Source organism: Hydra vulgaris, chromosome 14 (assembly GCF_038396675.1).
Source record: "Hydra vulgaris chromosome 14, alternate assembly HydraT2T_AEP".
NCBI lineage: Eukaryota > Metazoa > Cnidaria > Hydrozoa > Anthoathecata > Hydridae > Hydra > Hydra vulgaris.
In genome coordinates this window covers 38,304,283-38,318,275 of record NC_088933.1, presented here as the reverse complement: position 1 = coordinate 38,318,275, position 13,993 = coordinate 38,304,283, and the positions used below count along the sequence as shown (strand labels likewise).

Genomic DNA, 13,993 nt, shown 5'->3' with positions numbered 1-13,993 from the left:
TAGTAATAAATCAATTTTAAATAAAAATCTATTTAAAGCTGTTTTCAATGTAATTATTGTAAATATATTCATTATATTATTAGTATTACTATGATAATTTAATCAGTGGTTTTAAAGAGGGCGAATTTGCTCAAAACTTCTTGAGTGAATCTACTATTAATATTGTAAAATAAATAACTTGCTGTTGTTATTTAATGTTATATAATGTAGCTGGCTAATATAGCTTTTATAGATATATAAAAATTTCAGAAATTTACTTCAAAAATGATTATCATCATTAAGAAAGTGGAAACTTTTTTTTTAATTATCTGCAAATTATTCTGGTTTTAAAAATAAATAATTTATATAGTATATTGTAATAATGATTTAATTCCATCTTTGTGTTCAATGGTTAATTGCATTCTTAAACGTAATGTTGAATTAGTAATTATGCGAAAGTTCTTAAAAGACTTAAAAAGGAATCTAAAAAAAAAAAATACTTTTCTAATTTACTTAATCAAAACAAAAACCATTCCAAACACACATGGCAAATTCTAAGAGAAACTACTGGTAAAACTAAATCCAAATCATGCGCTTTAAAAATGACATTGAAATTAATGATTAAATTATATGTGATTCTCATGAAGTAGCAATTGAACTAAACAAATTTTTTTTCTCAGTCGGACCTAATTTAGCAGAAAAAATTCCAAATATAAAAAAACTGATATATGGCCCATTGCGACTACCATTGCTAAAACCAAAGAAAGAAAGTGGTTTTGATAATATTAATAGCAATACAATTAAAAATTCTAACGGAATTATTAAAAACATTCTTTTAAGATTTTTTCATCTTCAATAAGACAAGAAGTTTTTCCTGATCAATTTAAAGTAGCAAAGGTTACACCGATATTCAAAGGAGGTGATCTAACAAATGTTAATAACTATCGCCCTATATCTGTTTTTCTAGTTTTTTTCAAAATTCTAGAAAGAATAATGTATAACAAAATTCACACACATCTTACTGACAATCGATTGTTATTTAACCATCAGTATAGATTTAAAAGAAAGCAACTCTATGAAACACGCAGTTCTCCAGTTAACATATAGTATCACTGAATCGTTTGAAATATTTGAGTATATCTTAGGCATCTTCATTGACTTGTTCAAAGCCTTTGATACTATAGACCATAAAACATTTTTTTTAAAATTCAAACATTACGGAATAAATGGGAATGTTCTTAAATGGTTGAAAAGTTATTTAAATAATCGCAAGCAAATTGTATCCGTTGGCGTTCCTTCACCAATGAATTTGCTAAACATTACCTGTGGTGTTCCGCAAGGATCAATTCTCAGACCTCTTCTTTTTCTTATAAATATCAACTCTTATAAATATTAAATATTTTCTTTAAAATATTAAATCTTATAAATATTAAAGTGTTTATATTTTTCCAATGAAGCAATGACAGTTTAAATCAAACAATTTATCATTTAACATAATTAAAAACTAATTGGATTTTCTTTCATCCACCTTCTAAAAAAAAATTAATTCCTAACAAAATGCCATACCTTTTCATTGATAATGTCAACTCATTTAAATGAAAATTTAAGAATTAGATTTTACAATATATATTACAACATTTTTTATTGACGGCAACACTTTTTATTGAAGGTTGGATTGCCCAGCCGGCAAATAACGTTGAACTTATGTTGAAACCTAACGTTGAATTTACATTGATTTAACATTTAGAATGAAAGTTTTTTTCAACGTTGATTTATCAACGTTAAATCAACGTTAGGTTCAAACGTTATATCAACGTTGATTCGACGCAAAAAAATGTTACAATAACGTTGATTTTACGTTGAAACAACGTTAAGAATGACAGTTTTTTTAACGTTGATTTATCAACGTTAAACTGGCTGTTAAAAAACGTTTTGTAATCACAGAAACCGTTGATAAAAACTGAGATCACCATCAAAACGTAGTATGCGTGTCCAATAGTGCTGTTGCACTTCTCTATTACATTATTAAGGTATATTATGGATATTAAATCTACTTATAGTCTATACTTAGACTATTTAGAACTTTTTCAGTTTAGTTTAGTTAAAATAGTATTATTAAAGCAAGAGATAAAAGTTTTTTTTATTGAAAAATATATTTAAATATTACATATATTTATATATAATTGAATAAGATCTGCAAATAATTGAATATAATCTACATATAATTAAATAAAATCTACACAAATTTCTTCTCTTTTCCATCACCTTTTTGAAGGGGGGAGATTGTATGTATTTTTTTCCAGCTAGAGACACACACACACACAAAAAAACGGTCCTCAATATTTGCAATTAGCCAACTATAGTTCAAAACTTGCTAAATGTGTCAACTTAAATGCTTACACCCCTACACCCTCCGTTCAGGTTGGCCCTGCTGTAGATGATTATTAATAATTTTTTCAAATATTTAATTTAAATGAAACAACCTTTTTTCAAAATAAATTAATAATCAAAATATTAAATTTCTCTAACATTGAAAAGTAATTATCGGGGTGGCCACATAAAATTTTCATAAGAAAAATAGGATTTTAGAGGAGATTTGGCACCAAATATAGAGAATTTTTTTGTTTTAATTTAGGTTTAACGCCCATGTTTTTACACTTATGGGGCTTGGACAGAGGTCAATAATGTCATTTTTCATGTTAAAAAGCATGCATTTGCTAAATCAATTTTTAATAATCCCTTGCACTTTCAATAAATATATATATATATATATATATATATATATATATATATATATATATATATATATATATATATATGTATATATTTATATATATATATATATATATATATATATATATATATATATATATATATATATATATATATATATATATATATGTATATATATATTAGTAGAAAATCACTTAACAAAACTTTTTTTTTATTTTACACTGAGTTTCATCAATAAAGACTCATCATTTCTGATGAGTCTTTATTAATGAAACTCAGTGTAAAATAAAAAAAAAGTTTTGTCAAGTGATTTTCTACTAATACATAATTGCTCTGTTCTTTTAAGAACATTGAGCACTATATTATATATATATATATATATATATATATATAAAATTGATTTTTTGACGAGGTTAAATAAAAATAACAACATGATTTTTTACTAACGGGTGATGCGGAAGTTATCGGACAAATCCTAATTTCATTATTTGAGCATAATAATTAGTTTTTGTGGTTTTATGCGTAGGCAAACGTTCTATAAAATATAAACTTTATTATTTGAAACACAATTATTTAAAATGAGGTTAAATGCAGCTGAACGAGAATCTTTTCGAAAGTGACTAAAAATGTTTTTTGTAAATAAACCTAATATTAAAAAAAAAAATCATAAATCATTTTGAAAAGGAAGGATTTGCTCGAAGTACAATATATGATAACCTAAAATGACTTGAAACTGTTCAATCATTTTCTGATAGAAAGCACCCTGGTAGTCCGACATCCTGGACTAGAGAAAAGAAAGCAGAACTAAAGAGACTTGTTAACAATCGAAAAGGGGTCCGTCAGAGAAAAATAGGTATTAAATTCGGTGTAAATCAATCGTCAATTGGTTGTCAGTTAAAAAAAATGAATATTAAATATAGAAAACGTGAAAAGACTCCAAAATTCACTATAGAACAACAAATAAAGGCAAAGAAAAGAAGCAGAAAACTAGTTAACCAACTCTATAACACAAAATCGCTTCTAGTCATCAATGACGAAAAATACTTTTGTTTTGCAGGGGACAACATGCCTGGAAATTCTGGATACTACACAAACAACAAAAAGACATGCTCAGAAAGTGTTCGTTTTATAGGAAAAGAGAAATTTCCAAAAAAATTATTAATGTGGATAGCCATATCTGACCGTGGTATGTCCGAGCCATTGTTTCGCACTTCCAAGGCTGTAGCGAATAATTCATCAGTCTATAATAATGAATGTTTAGAAAAACGACTTCTTCCATTTATTCACAAGTATCATGGAGACTTTAACTATTTATTTTGGCCAGATTTAGCAAGATCTCATTATTCTAAAGATTCTCTAAATTGGAAGGACCAATATGTCTATTACGTTGATAAAGAATCCAATCCCCCAAATGTGCCTCAAGCACTACCAATTGAAAATTTTTGGGGACATTTGGCACAGAAGGTTTACGAGGGAGATTGGCAAGCTTAAACAGAGCAAGTTTTGATTGATCGCATTAAACTAAAACTACAAGAAATTGATTTAAACTTTTTACAGTCGCATATGAAAGGCGTCAGAGCAAAATTGAGATCAATTGCAGATGGTGGTGTTTTTTCATATAAAAAATAATATATTTATATTAAAAGATAAATACTTTATTTTAAAAAAATATAATAGTAGTTTGTTTTTTATTTATAAATAAGTTATTGTTGTTTTTATCTTGTCCGATAACTTCCGCATCACCCGTTACTAAAAGTTTCATGTGTTTAGCAATCATCAGGTAAAAAAATATGTATGTATTTTTTATTTTTATTTAATCTCATCAAAAAATCAATTGTATAGCTCTGATATCATTCATCGAGCACTCTTGCTGAATAAAACTTAAAATTAAACTTACTATATACATATATATATGCATATATGTATATATATATACATATATGTATACATATATATATATATATCAGGCCTTGTTACGAGATTACGCTGCGTAGCGAAAACGCGTAGCGCATTTCTAAGTAACTCAACATAGCAAATATATTTTGCATCGTTAGAAGTTATATTGCGTCACTAGCATCTTTTCAAGTACCGCATTGTAATTAAAGTTATTTTATTAACGCGTTAAAAATCATACAAACAGTTAGTTTTTTTCTCACTATAACAAAAGTTACAAAGAAAATCCAAGTTCTTTTTAAAAAAATTTTATTTTTTTTTATTTTTTTCAAATATGAACTAAATTTTATTTTGAAAAAAGTATTTTTTTCATGAAACGTAAAATATTTGTTTATTTTCTTATTATTTTATATTTGGTTTTTGGTTATTTTATTAACTGTTAATACATTTTTTCTCATTTAATTTGTGAACTCTTTTTAATAATGTTTTTAAACAATAAAGTTTTTTTTTGTTATTCATCAGTTACCGATAACATGTTCGTGATCATAATTTATTTTCATAAATTAAATGAACGTCATCAAAACTTTACGTTATTGAATTAACAATAAACAAAATATCTTATCAATAAAAGATTTACATCAAAATAAATCGTGCATTTTTTAAACTTATTATGACTAAAAATAATTTTTATATATTTAAAAGGAATTTATATATTTAATTCCTTAAGATAAAACTTGAAACACATTTTTTTTTTAAATAATTTTTAATTACAAAAAAAAAAATTATGAAACAAACTGTTTCTTTAACAAAAAAATCTATTATTTTACAATTGCGGTTAAATGCTTTTACTTACGACTTTATTTCTTCTGAATAAACGTCACGTTAACGGTAATCAAAAGATAATTTAAATATTCTAAAAGATATAAGTTTTTGCGTAGCGCAAAACTGCTGAACGCGTAGGCAAATCGCCTTTTCGCTGGCAAAATGCGAGCTGCGTAGCAATTCTTAACAAGGCCTGATATATATATATATATATATATATATATATATATATATATATATATATATATATATATATATATATATATATGCGGTAGTGGTGTAGTGGTAGTGCGCTCGCTTCATAAGCGAGAGGTTCCGAGTTTGATCCCCACCACGTCCCTGGTAGTACCGCGCTCAACTTGTTTCTCCGTGCAGCGGCCTTGTTCGTCAAGGTTTGTGTTTCGGAGTTATAGAGTTGAGAGAGGGTTATAACCACAATTAAGTAGCCTCCTCATCTGTAGTGGCCTTCTGGGTCTTGGGGAGGTGAAATAACAAAAAAAAATATATGTATATATATATATATATATATATATATTTACCTATAGATTTGATCAATGAACAACTGGAGGTCAGGTGCATTGACACTTCATCTAAATCTTTGATAACTGAACCTGTAATATATAATTACTAATTTATGGTATAAATTACAAAAACATTTTTAATTTTAGGTATAAAAATTGGAATTTATGAAATCAAAGCACATAAAACTAATACATACTTGGGAAATTCTCTTTGTTTACATTTTCTTTTTCCTAAATAGACATTCTCATTATAACATTTTTCTTTTGTAGTTGTAAATTCAAGTTTTTCACAATCTTGTTTGCTTTCTGTGGAATTGAAATAGTTGTATATATAGTTGTATTAATAGTTATATATTTTGTATCAACAAAATAACTCTTCCTAATTAAATTATTTAAAAAATAATAATTGTAATGTATAGATATAATACCTGAAGATAATTTAGTTTTGATTTGTGGAAACTTAAGCCAATTCTTCTCAGCATTTTAGTGTAGTCAATGCTTTAGTACCTGGAGGCCAATAAACAGTTTTATTACAAATCCAATTAGATGGATTTACACCTTCTTCTCCTTGTAAATCTTCATTCCAAACAGCTCTTTTCCACATACTTGATTTTGAAAATGTTATATGAACTAATAAATAAATGAAGAAACCATAATATAAGTGTACTAACAGGCCTAGTTAAACTAGCTAAATCTTGACATTTTATAACCACGATACTTGCTAAACAATAATATTAGTAGACATTATTAGCAAAGATAAGATTTTCTTTATTTTATAAATTTATTATTTTAAAAATTCATTTTTATAAATATATTTATTATTATATTAATCTGCATAGTTCTGAATATATTATGTTTAAATAACTCAAGGCATCAAAGGAAAATAATGAAAGAATCCCAGGTTGCTAAAACATAATTAACTACATAATAGTAATACAGAATATTGAACAAAAATAGATAATATTAATTACTAAAACAAAATATAATATAAAGTTTATTATAAAATATCACACAACAAAAGCTTAGTTTGATTGAAAATATAAAGCAACAAAAATTAAAAAAGAAAACATTTCAATAAATAATAAATTATCATTCAAACAATTTTAAAGACCAAATAATAACTTGTAACTTATTTTTTACACATCTTCTTATCTAATAAACATTAATATTAATTCCAATTTTTAATACCACATCATTAGTATTTTTGTTTTTATTAAAATAAAAATATTATATCAGTTAAGCTTTTCTTATTTTACTTAAAACATCAACTCAATCCTACGTTTTTTCATAACTGAAGTTTTTTTTGGTAATGTTGAATAAACACTGAAAAAAAAAATTAGTAGACAACAAGAAAATATTTCTTTATTAAAATATATGTAAATATTTATAACAATCAATCTAATTTCCTTTCTTTTCCGCCACCTTTTCGAAATGGAGCGTATTTTAAGAAGTCAGACAAAATGCCACCAATTAAAGTTTCAGTCGCTTCATTGTATCCAATAGAAGAAGCTGTAAATAAAAATAAAAAAGTTTCATATATCTTATAAAGGTACACCTTTCATAGCACCATATAGTCTGGTAAACTTCTGTTAGTATAACAAGAAAAAAATAATCAGTCCTGATCTGAATAACAAGTTAACACTAGGAATAGCATCTGGTTGTAAAAATTGCCTAACCTCGCTCATAATGTATTATAATCATATTAATGAAAATGAAACTATAGACATTTAACATTAATTGCCCTTAAACCATTGAAATTATACTACCAAATAAGAAGCCATTGTTCTAATATATACAGTTATAAGTTTTTATAAGTTTTGACATGAAGCTTTAGAAATAAAATTAAAAAAAGTTCTGAATCTAAATGATATAACTATTTAATAAAATACTTATTAAAACTCACTTCTGATGACTGTGTTTTTTTCGTCATCTTATATCTTGTCCACTTCAACAAATTTAGCTACTGACAAAATAAAACTTATTTGGCTTATAAATTCACTATTACATATATATTATATATTATTTAATAGTTGTCACTGTGTGTTAGGATTTCTTATATCAGTAAGAAAATATAACACTCTCTTTTAAAACTCTATAATTTAAAATAGTTTTACAAAACAACTTTTGTTGAATATTTTTACAAACCCAATACGATTAAACAAAAATTCACTAAAAACTAATTAATAACATACTGCCTTCAGCCATTGAGAACTTATCAACGTTATCTAATTTTGGTACTTTGTTTCCTTTTTTCTTATCCTCTCTGAAAGATAAAAGAAATTTGCTTCAAGCTCCAAAATCAGTTACTGTCGAAAGCAAGTGTGGTGGTCAATACTATTATTTTGGTCTTGAGACTGGTATACAAAAAGCTGTTTCTGCAGATAGCATAAGGCTTCTGCTATCAGTATAGCTAACAGCTCGTTTACTTATTCACGTGAACAGCAGTGCTCTACTACCATTTCGCCAGTTTATGATTAAAATAAACATTGTTTTTTTCAATTTCTTCTGAGAAAAACACAGTATCATTGTCACTTTGAGACAAATAATAATAAAAAAATTCTTCACTTTCATAATCGCTTTCCGAATTTTTATCTTCTACTTAACTGATATTTTGTGTAAATTTTGAATTGTCATTATTTTTTTTGACTTTCTCTTCTTCACTACTAGAAGATGATTCTGCCAGAGCTAGAACATTAGAGTGGCATTTTCGCCAGTTTCTTAAATAAGCCATTAATTTCTTTTGTCGTAAGAACAAGTAGAAATTTGAATACTAAATAAAACGCTTTTGAAAACTCAAAATTAAAAATTTCACACATAAACACCCTCTGTTTTGCACATTATACTAAAATATTGCTTTATTACTTTTTCGCTTCAACTATTTTTACTTTAAGCACCAATTCAACCGTTAATTATAAGGATGCGTTTTTTGATAGGTACAGTGAAAATCTATTTTTAGAATATTTTCGAAAATTTACTTTCATTTTCCTAAGTGCGCATGCTTAAAACAACGAGTTTATTTCAGAAGAAAGTTTTTGTAGAAATAATAAGGGTTAAGAGTTTTAATAAGAGTTCAAAAGATTAAAAAATGGAGGATATTTTCATAAAGAACTATAATGATTTTGATGAAGCAGAAAAGTCTGTTAATGAATATTGTAGACTAAATTTTCACTTCGTTAAAATTGATTCAAAAGAAAAAATTGAACATTACAATAAAAAAGTAAAGGAAGGTTCCCAGATTTGTTGTATTCCTCTTGATGCTATATATGGTTGTAGGTGAGCCCAATATAATAATAATAAAAAATAATTATAGTATTGATAACACCAGTAATAATAAGGTAAGCTGTGACGATTACTGTGACAGTACTGTATTGCAGTACACTCAAGTGTACTTTATATACATTTTATTTATTTAACTGCAGTACAGTACTATATATGCAATAGTGTATACTGTATATACTATGACAGTATACACTATTGTATATGTGTATACCATACATAGTCTATGTACATAGAGTATACTGTCATATTATATACACTGCATACACTATGTACTTATACAGTATACACTATGTACATATACACTATGTACATAGTGTATACTGTCATATTATATACAGTATACATAGTATATACCAGGGTTGGAAAAGACCCGGTTTTTTTTTAAAAAACCCAGCCCACTGGGTTTTTTTGTATTTTTTTAAAAATAGCTTTTTTTGCTTAGAAAATGAAAGACATAATACCTATTTTGCATTCAAACTATCTTTAAACATTTAATTTTTTCAAAATAATAATTAAAAACACATGGTAATAGTTATTTTTATTTATTGAAAAGAGCTTTTAGAAGGAAAATTTAATAAATTGAAGAACTGTAAATAAAATTCTCCTTACATAATTTTATTTTGTTTGATTATTACAATAATTTTCAATTCTTGTCAGCTTTTCAGATGTTTTTGACAGATTTCCAGTTAAACACTTCCTCTGGGATCATCAAAAATAAACTAAAACAAATATAAATTACACTTAAATAATAGAAATAGAATTTTTTTCAGAATTTAGATGGTTATACTGAAGTTAAAAACGATTTTTCTACTACTTACCTACTTATTGATCAGATTCGATATCATCACAGGAACTGCTGTCAGCTGCTGAGCTATTGTGAAATGATTTGTAAATCTTCACAAGTTTCATTGCCTTATCTGCACCAAGACGATTCCTGATCTTTGATCAGACAAATCCAAAGGTTGAAAACCATCTCTCCATTGAGGCTGAGCTAGCAGGACAGGAGTGTAGAGAAGCTAGAAAGCTGCAGAAATTGGCAGAAACCTCTTTATCCCTGATTTGAGATCTAGTAACCTTTCTTTTCATGATGTTCCACCATTCTGATGGAGAGATAACCTTCAGTGATTCTGAGAACATTTACTTGGGGAACACCTCCCTGTCCTTCAAGTTAAACTTGTATATTAAACCCAAGAAATCAGGGTTCCTGTCCTCTAACCATTGTTCTGCACTGTTTTCATTATCATTATCAATGTAATCATCTACATAGCGATGGTCAGTTATATAGGCCAAAATATGATGAAAGGGTTGTACAGCATCTTGAAATCTCTTCTTTATTGCATAATAGTATATTGATAGCTCTTCATCCTTTATCAATGAATACCAGATATGAACTGCGTCAGAGAGATGACAAGAATCACTCTGCATCTTGTCTAAGGCAATCCCCAATTTTGCCAAATGTGAGGCAAGATGACTTGCCTCACATTTGATTGCTATATTCTCAATTATTCTTCCAATATTGGCTGGAAAATCTTCCATCTTCTCTCCATAGATCTCCATGTAGAAGTTATAATTTTTCTGGTATGTCTCAATGCAGACAACTTGAGAGTTCCAGCGTGTTTCATTTGGCAGCTGAGGCATACATCCACCTTTTTCCTTTAACAAACCATGGGCCATATGCACATTTCTAAAATATTTCTGAACTTCCACAACCTGTTTTAGAATTGTTGAAAAAGAATTTCTGTACCCAATTCATATAGTGTGCATTACAGCCATATGTTAACATATCAGGATAGTCTTGTTTGATCAGCTCTTTCAATTTCTTCATCTTAGCTTCATTGTCAGTGCAGACAGCAAATACAAACTTATTATAATCATTTTTTATGCTAACTATAGCCTCATTGATGATTTTGAAGCAGTATTTTGCAGTTTTTTTTCTGATCCTAAGTCAACTATGTTGTACAGATAACTCTTTTTTCCATCATAAAATGAGTGAGCAATTATTGGGTCATTCTGAATACTAGACCATCCATATTGACAAATTATCAACGTGTCTTTCGTTTCCAGTTCGTTCTTTATACCAGCTGACATAACATCATAGACTTCATTTAATAGATCTCCACCCAGTTTCTTTCGGCTTGGTGGGACATACTCAGGACAAAGAAGAGAACAAAGTTTCTGAAACTCACAATTTTCCACTGAATTAAAAGACATGTTAGAGCTGAAAAAAAACCGGGCAACTTGCTTGTCTATGGCATCTTTCTGATCATTTGATGTTCTAACTACTAAGTTATTTAAGTTACTACTTTTAAACCTTTTTGCTGGTGTGGAGCTGGACATAATAGATCCTTCGGAAATTGAAGTATCTGACTCATTTGACTCATTTGAGGCTAATATTGCTCATTGAGCTTCCAGGTCTTGGTTCTTGTTCATCGGTGTCCTTCTTTCTCTCTTTACACTTCTCCAAATGAATACGAACTCTTTCAATTTTTCCACTAATCTTGTCTGCTTGGGGAAACCTAAACTTAATATGGGCACATCAGATTTACTTCAAATTTTGAGGATAGGTAGTTTAATAAATGTTACAAAAGACCCTTTGAATTTAAGAAGGTTCATTGCTTATATTAGGAGCAGTGGTTCATAGAAAAACACCTAGGATTTAAAATGTAAAATTGCACTATATTTTCTTTCGAAAAATAATCATGAAACAAATCAAAATATAGGTTGATGCTTTTTTAAATAAATAATAAATTTGTTTTATTTTGGTTCCAAAATAGCGATGAGCCTGGTTTAGCTTAATTCTACTTTTTGCTAAATCGATTATATTATGAATAATTTGATTTGAATAAATTTATTAAAATTAAAATTGAATAAATTAAATGAATAAATTATTATACACAATTAGAAAACAAAATGCTAAGAATAAAATGTTAGACGAATATTTAACATTTTATTTTTATTTTTAGTTTGCTTTTACAGGTGGATATGCAAACATTATGGGGAAGTAATGCCCAGTGTCTTAAAAAAAGGCAGAGGGTTACGAGACAATAGTGTTCTAGCAAGTGGTTGTAAGATGGCTATTTATGTAGCCTATAAAAAAGATATAAGGAATTATTTTATTAAGAAAAAAATTTAGTTCATAACCATCCACATGGGCCTGAGCAATTCTTTATTTATAGTTCGGAACGTCAACCAAAAGGAGTTCTCGAACAGCAGACAATGCTTCTGCTATCTCATGGTGCTAATCCTACTCTTGTAACAGACAATTTAAACAGACATGGTTTAAAGACAAGACCTCGTGATATTTATAACATAAAGCAAAGAATGAAATTTAAAGGTTTTGTTTTGGTTGAAACTTAAATTTTAAAATGTATGTCTTTGAGTTATTCTCTTTTTTAAATGAATAATTTTTTTCCTTATCAAATAAACAGGTCCTGCTCTTGATGAAATTATTAAAGTTCTGGAATTACCGAACGTTATATTCCATATTGATGCCGATCTTGATAGAAAAGTAGAGTGTATCTCATGGACAACAACTGAACAAATAAAATTGTTAAAAAAGTATCCCGAGTGTATCATGCTTGATGGTACCTATAAGATTTGTATTAACCTAGGTTTAGTGTGTGCATGGCCTACTATATTCACGGCCGTATATCTTACATTTGTGAGGGGGAAATTAAGAGGCCGATTTTTATTGAAAAAATGGCTGCAAAGAATATTATATTTTTAAAAAGCAGCTCTATTAATTTTTACCTTAAAGATCTTCTATGTAAAAGCGGCATTTATTTTTGTTACATATACCTTTTAAGATAAAATAGATATCAAAGATTTAAAGACATTTGTGTAATATTTGTTGGAGAATTGTCACAGAAATTATTCAAATCAACATACATTTATAACTATGTATATTATATTTATTTATAATATATATCTGTATTCATGTATATTTTAACGCTTTAAAACAAATGTCAAGAAGTAGTTTAAAGAAATCAAACAAAAGGTAAATTTTATTAAACTATATAAACAAATGCAACTGACATATTAGCAATTTTGATTTCACTTTTTTCTTTGCCTCTTTTTAAATGTTTTTAAGTTATTATTGGAAACCAAATCTTTCGATAGTTTTTGTTTGTTATTAAAAAATACATTAACAAGAATTTTTGTTGAAAACGTGATTCCCCAACTTTCATGATTTTCACAAACAAATTTGCTTTTTGGTGCATATTTATGTAACAGATATGTTGATGATTTAATGACTGGAATTGATAGAGATAAAATTTCATTCTCAATTAAATCCAAAATAGCAAATACACTACAAACAAATTCTGCAAGCTGTTTGGATGGAACAAATAGTCCACCACGTGACAATAGAGATAGATAAGAATTATTTTCAAGATCAATGTCTCCAGCTTTCAAACATGCTTTGCAGTTTTCGCATTTAGACCTTTTTGACAATTTTTTTGCAACATAGCCTGCTATAGTTATTGCCACTTCTTGACTATTATAATCAAGGGAACTTTCCATAATTTCTTCTATTCGATTTTCAAACAGTTCATCAAGTATTGTCAAGGAAGGATGAATATCTGGTAATAGATTTTCTTCCCAGAAGTTTATATGCTCCTTAATTAAAGAACGACATGACAAAATTCTTTCTGAATTTAAAACTTCTCTTAAACTTACAAGAAATCTTCCCCCACTCATTTGCCTGTATTGTGAGAAACGTCTCTCAATTGGATCACTTTGTAAACGAGCTGTCATCACATAATCAT

The 13,993-nt window shown here is 27.6% G+C and overlaps 1 protein-coding gene across 1 annotated transcript; it reads left to right on the top strand.

Moving 5' to 3' along the window:
* Window positions 1-3,615: 3,615 nt before the first annotated feature.
* Window positions 3,616-4,203, top strand: LOC136091102 (uncharacterized). Its single transcript, XM_065818090.1, has one exon. It carries the CDS (start codon window positions 3,616-3,618, stop codon window positions 4,201-4,203), a length of 588 nt encoding a protein of 195 aa, XP_065674162.1.
* The last annotated feature ends 9,790 nt before the right edge of the window (window positions 4,204-13,993 follow it).

Excerpts from the sequence above, each read along its gene's own strand:
- LOC136091102 (XM_065818090.1), top strand. The coding sequence starts at position 3,616 with ATGAATATTAAATATAGAAAACGTGAAAAGACTCCAAAATTCACTATA.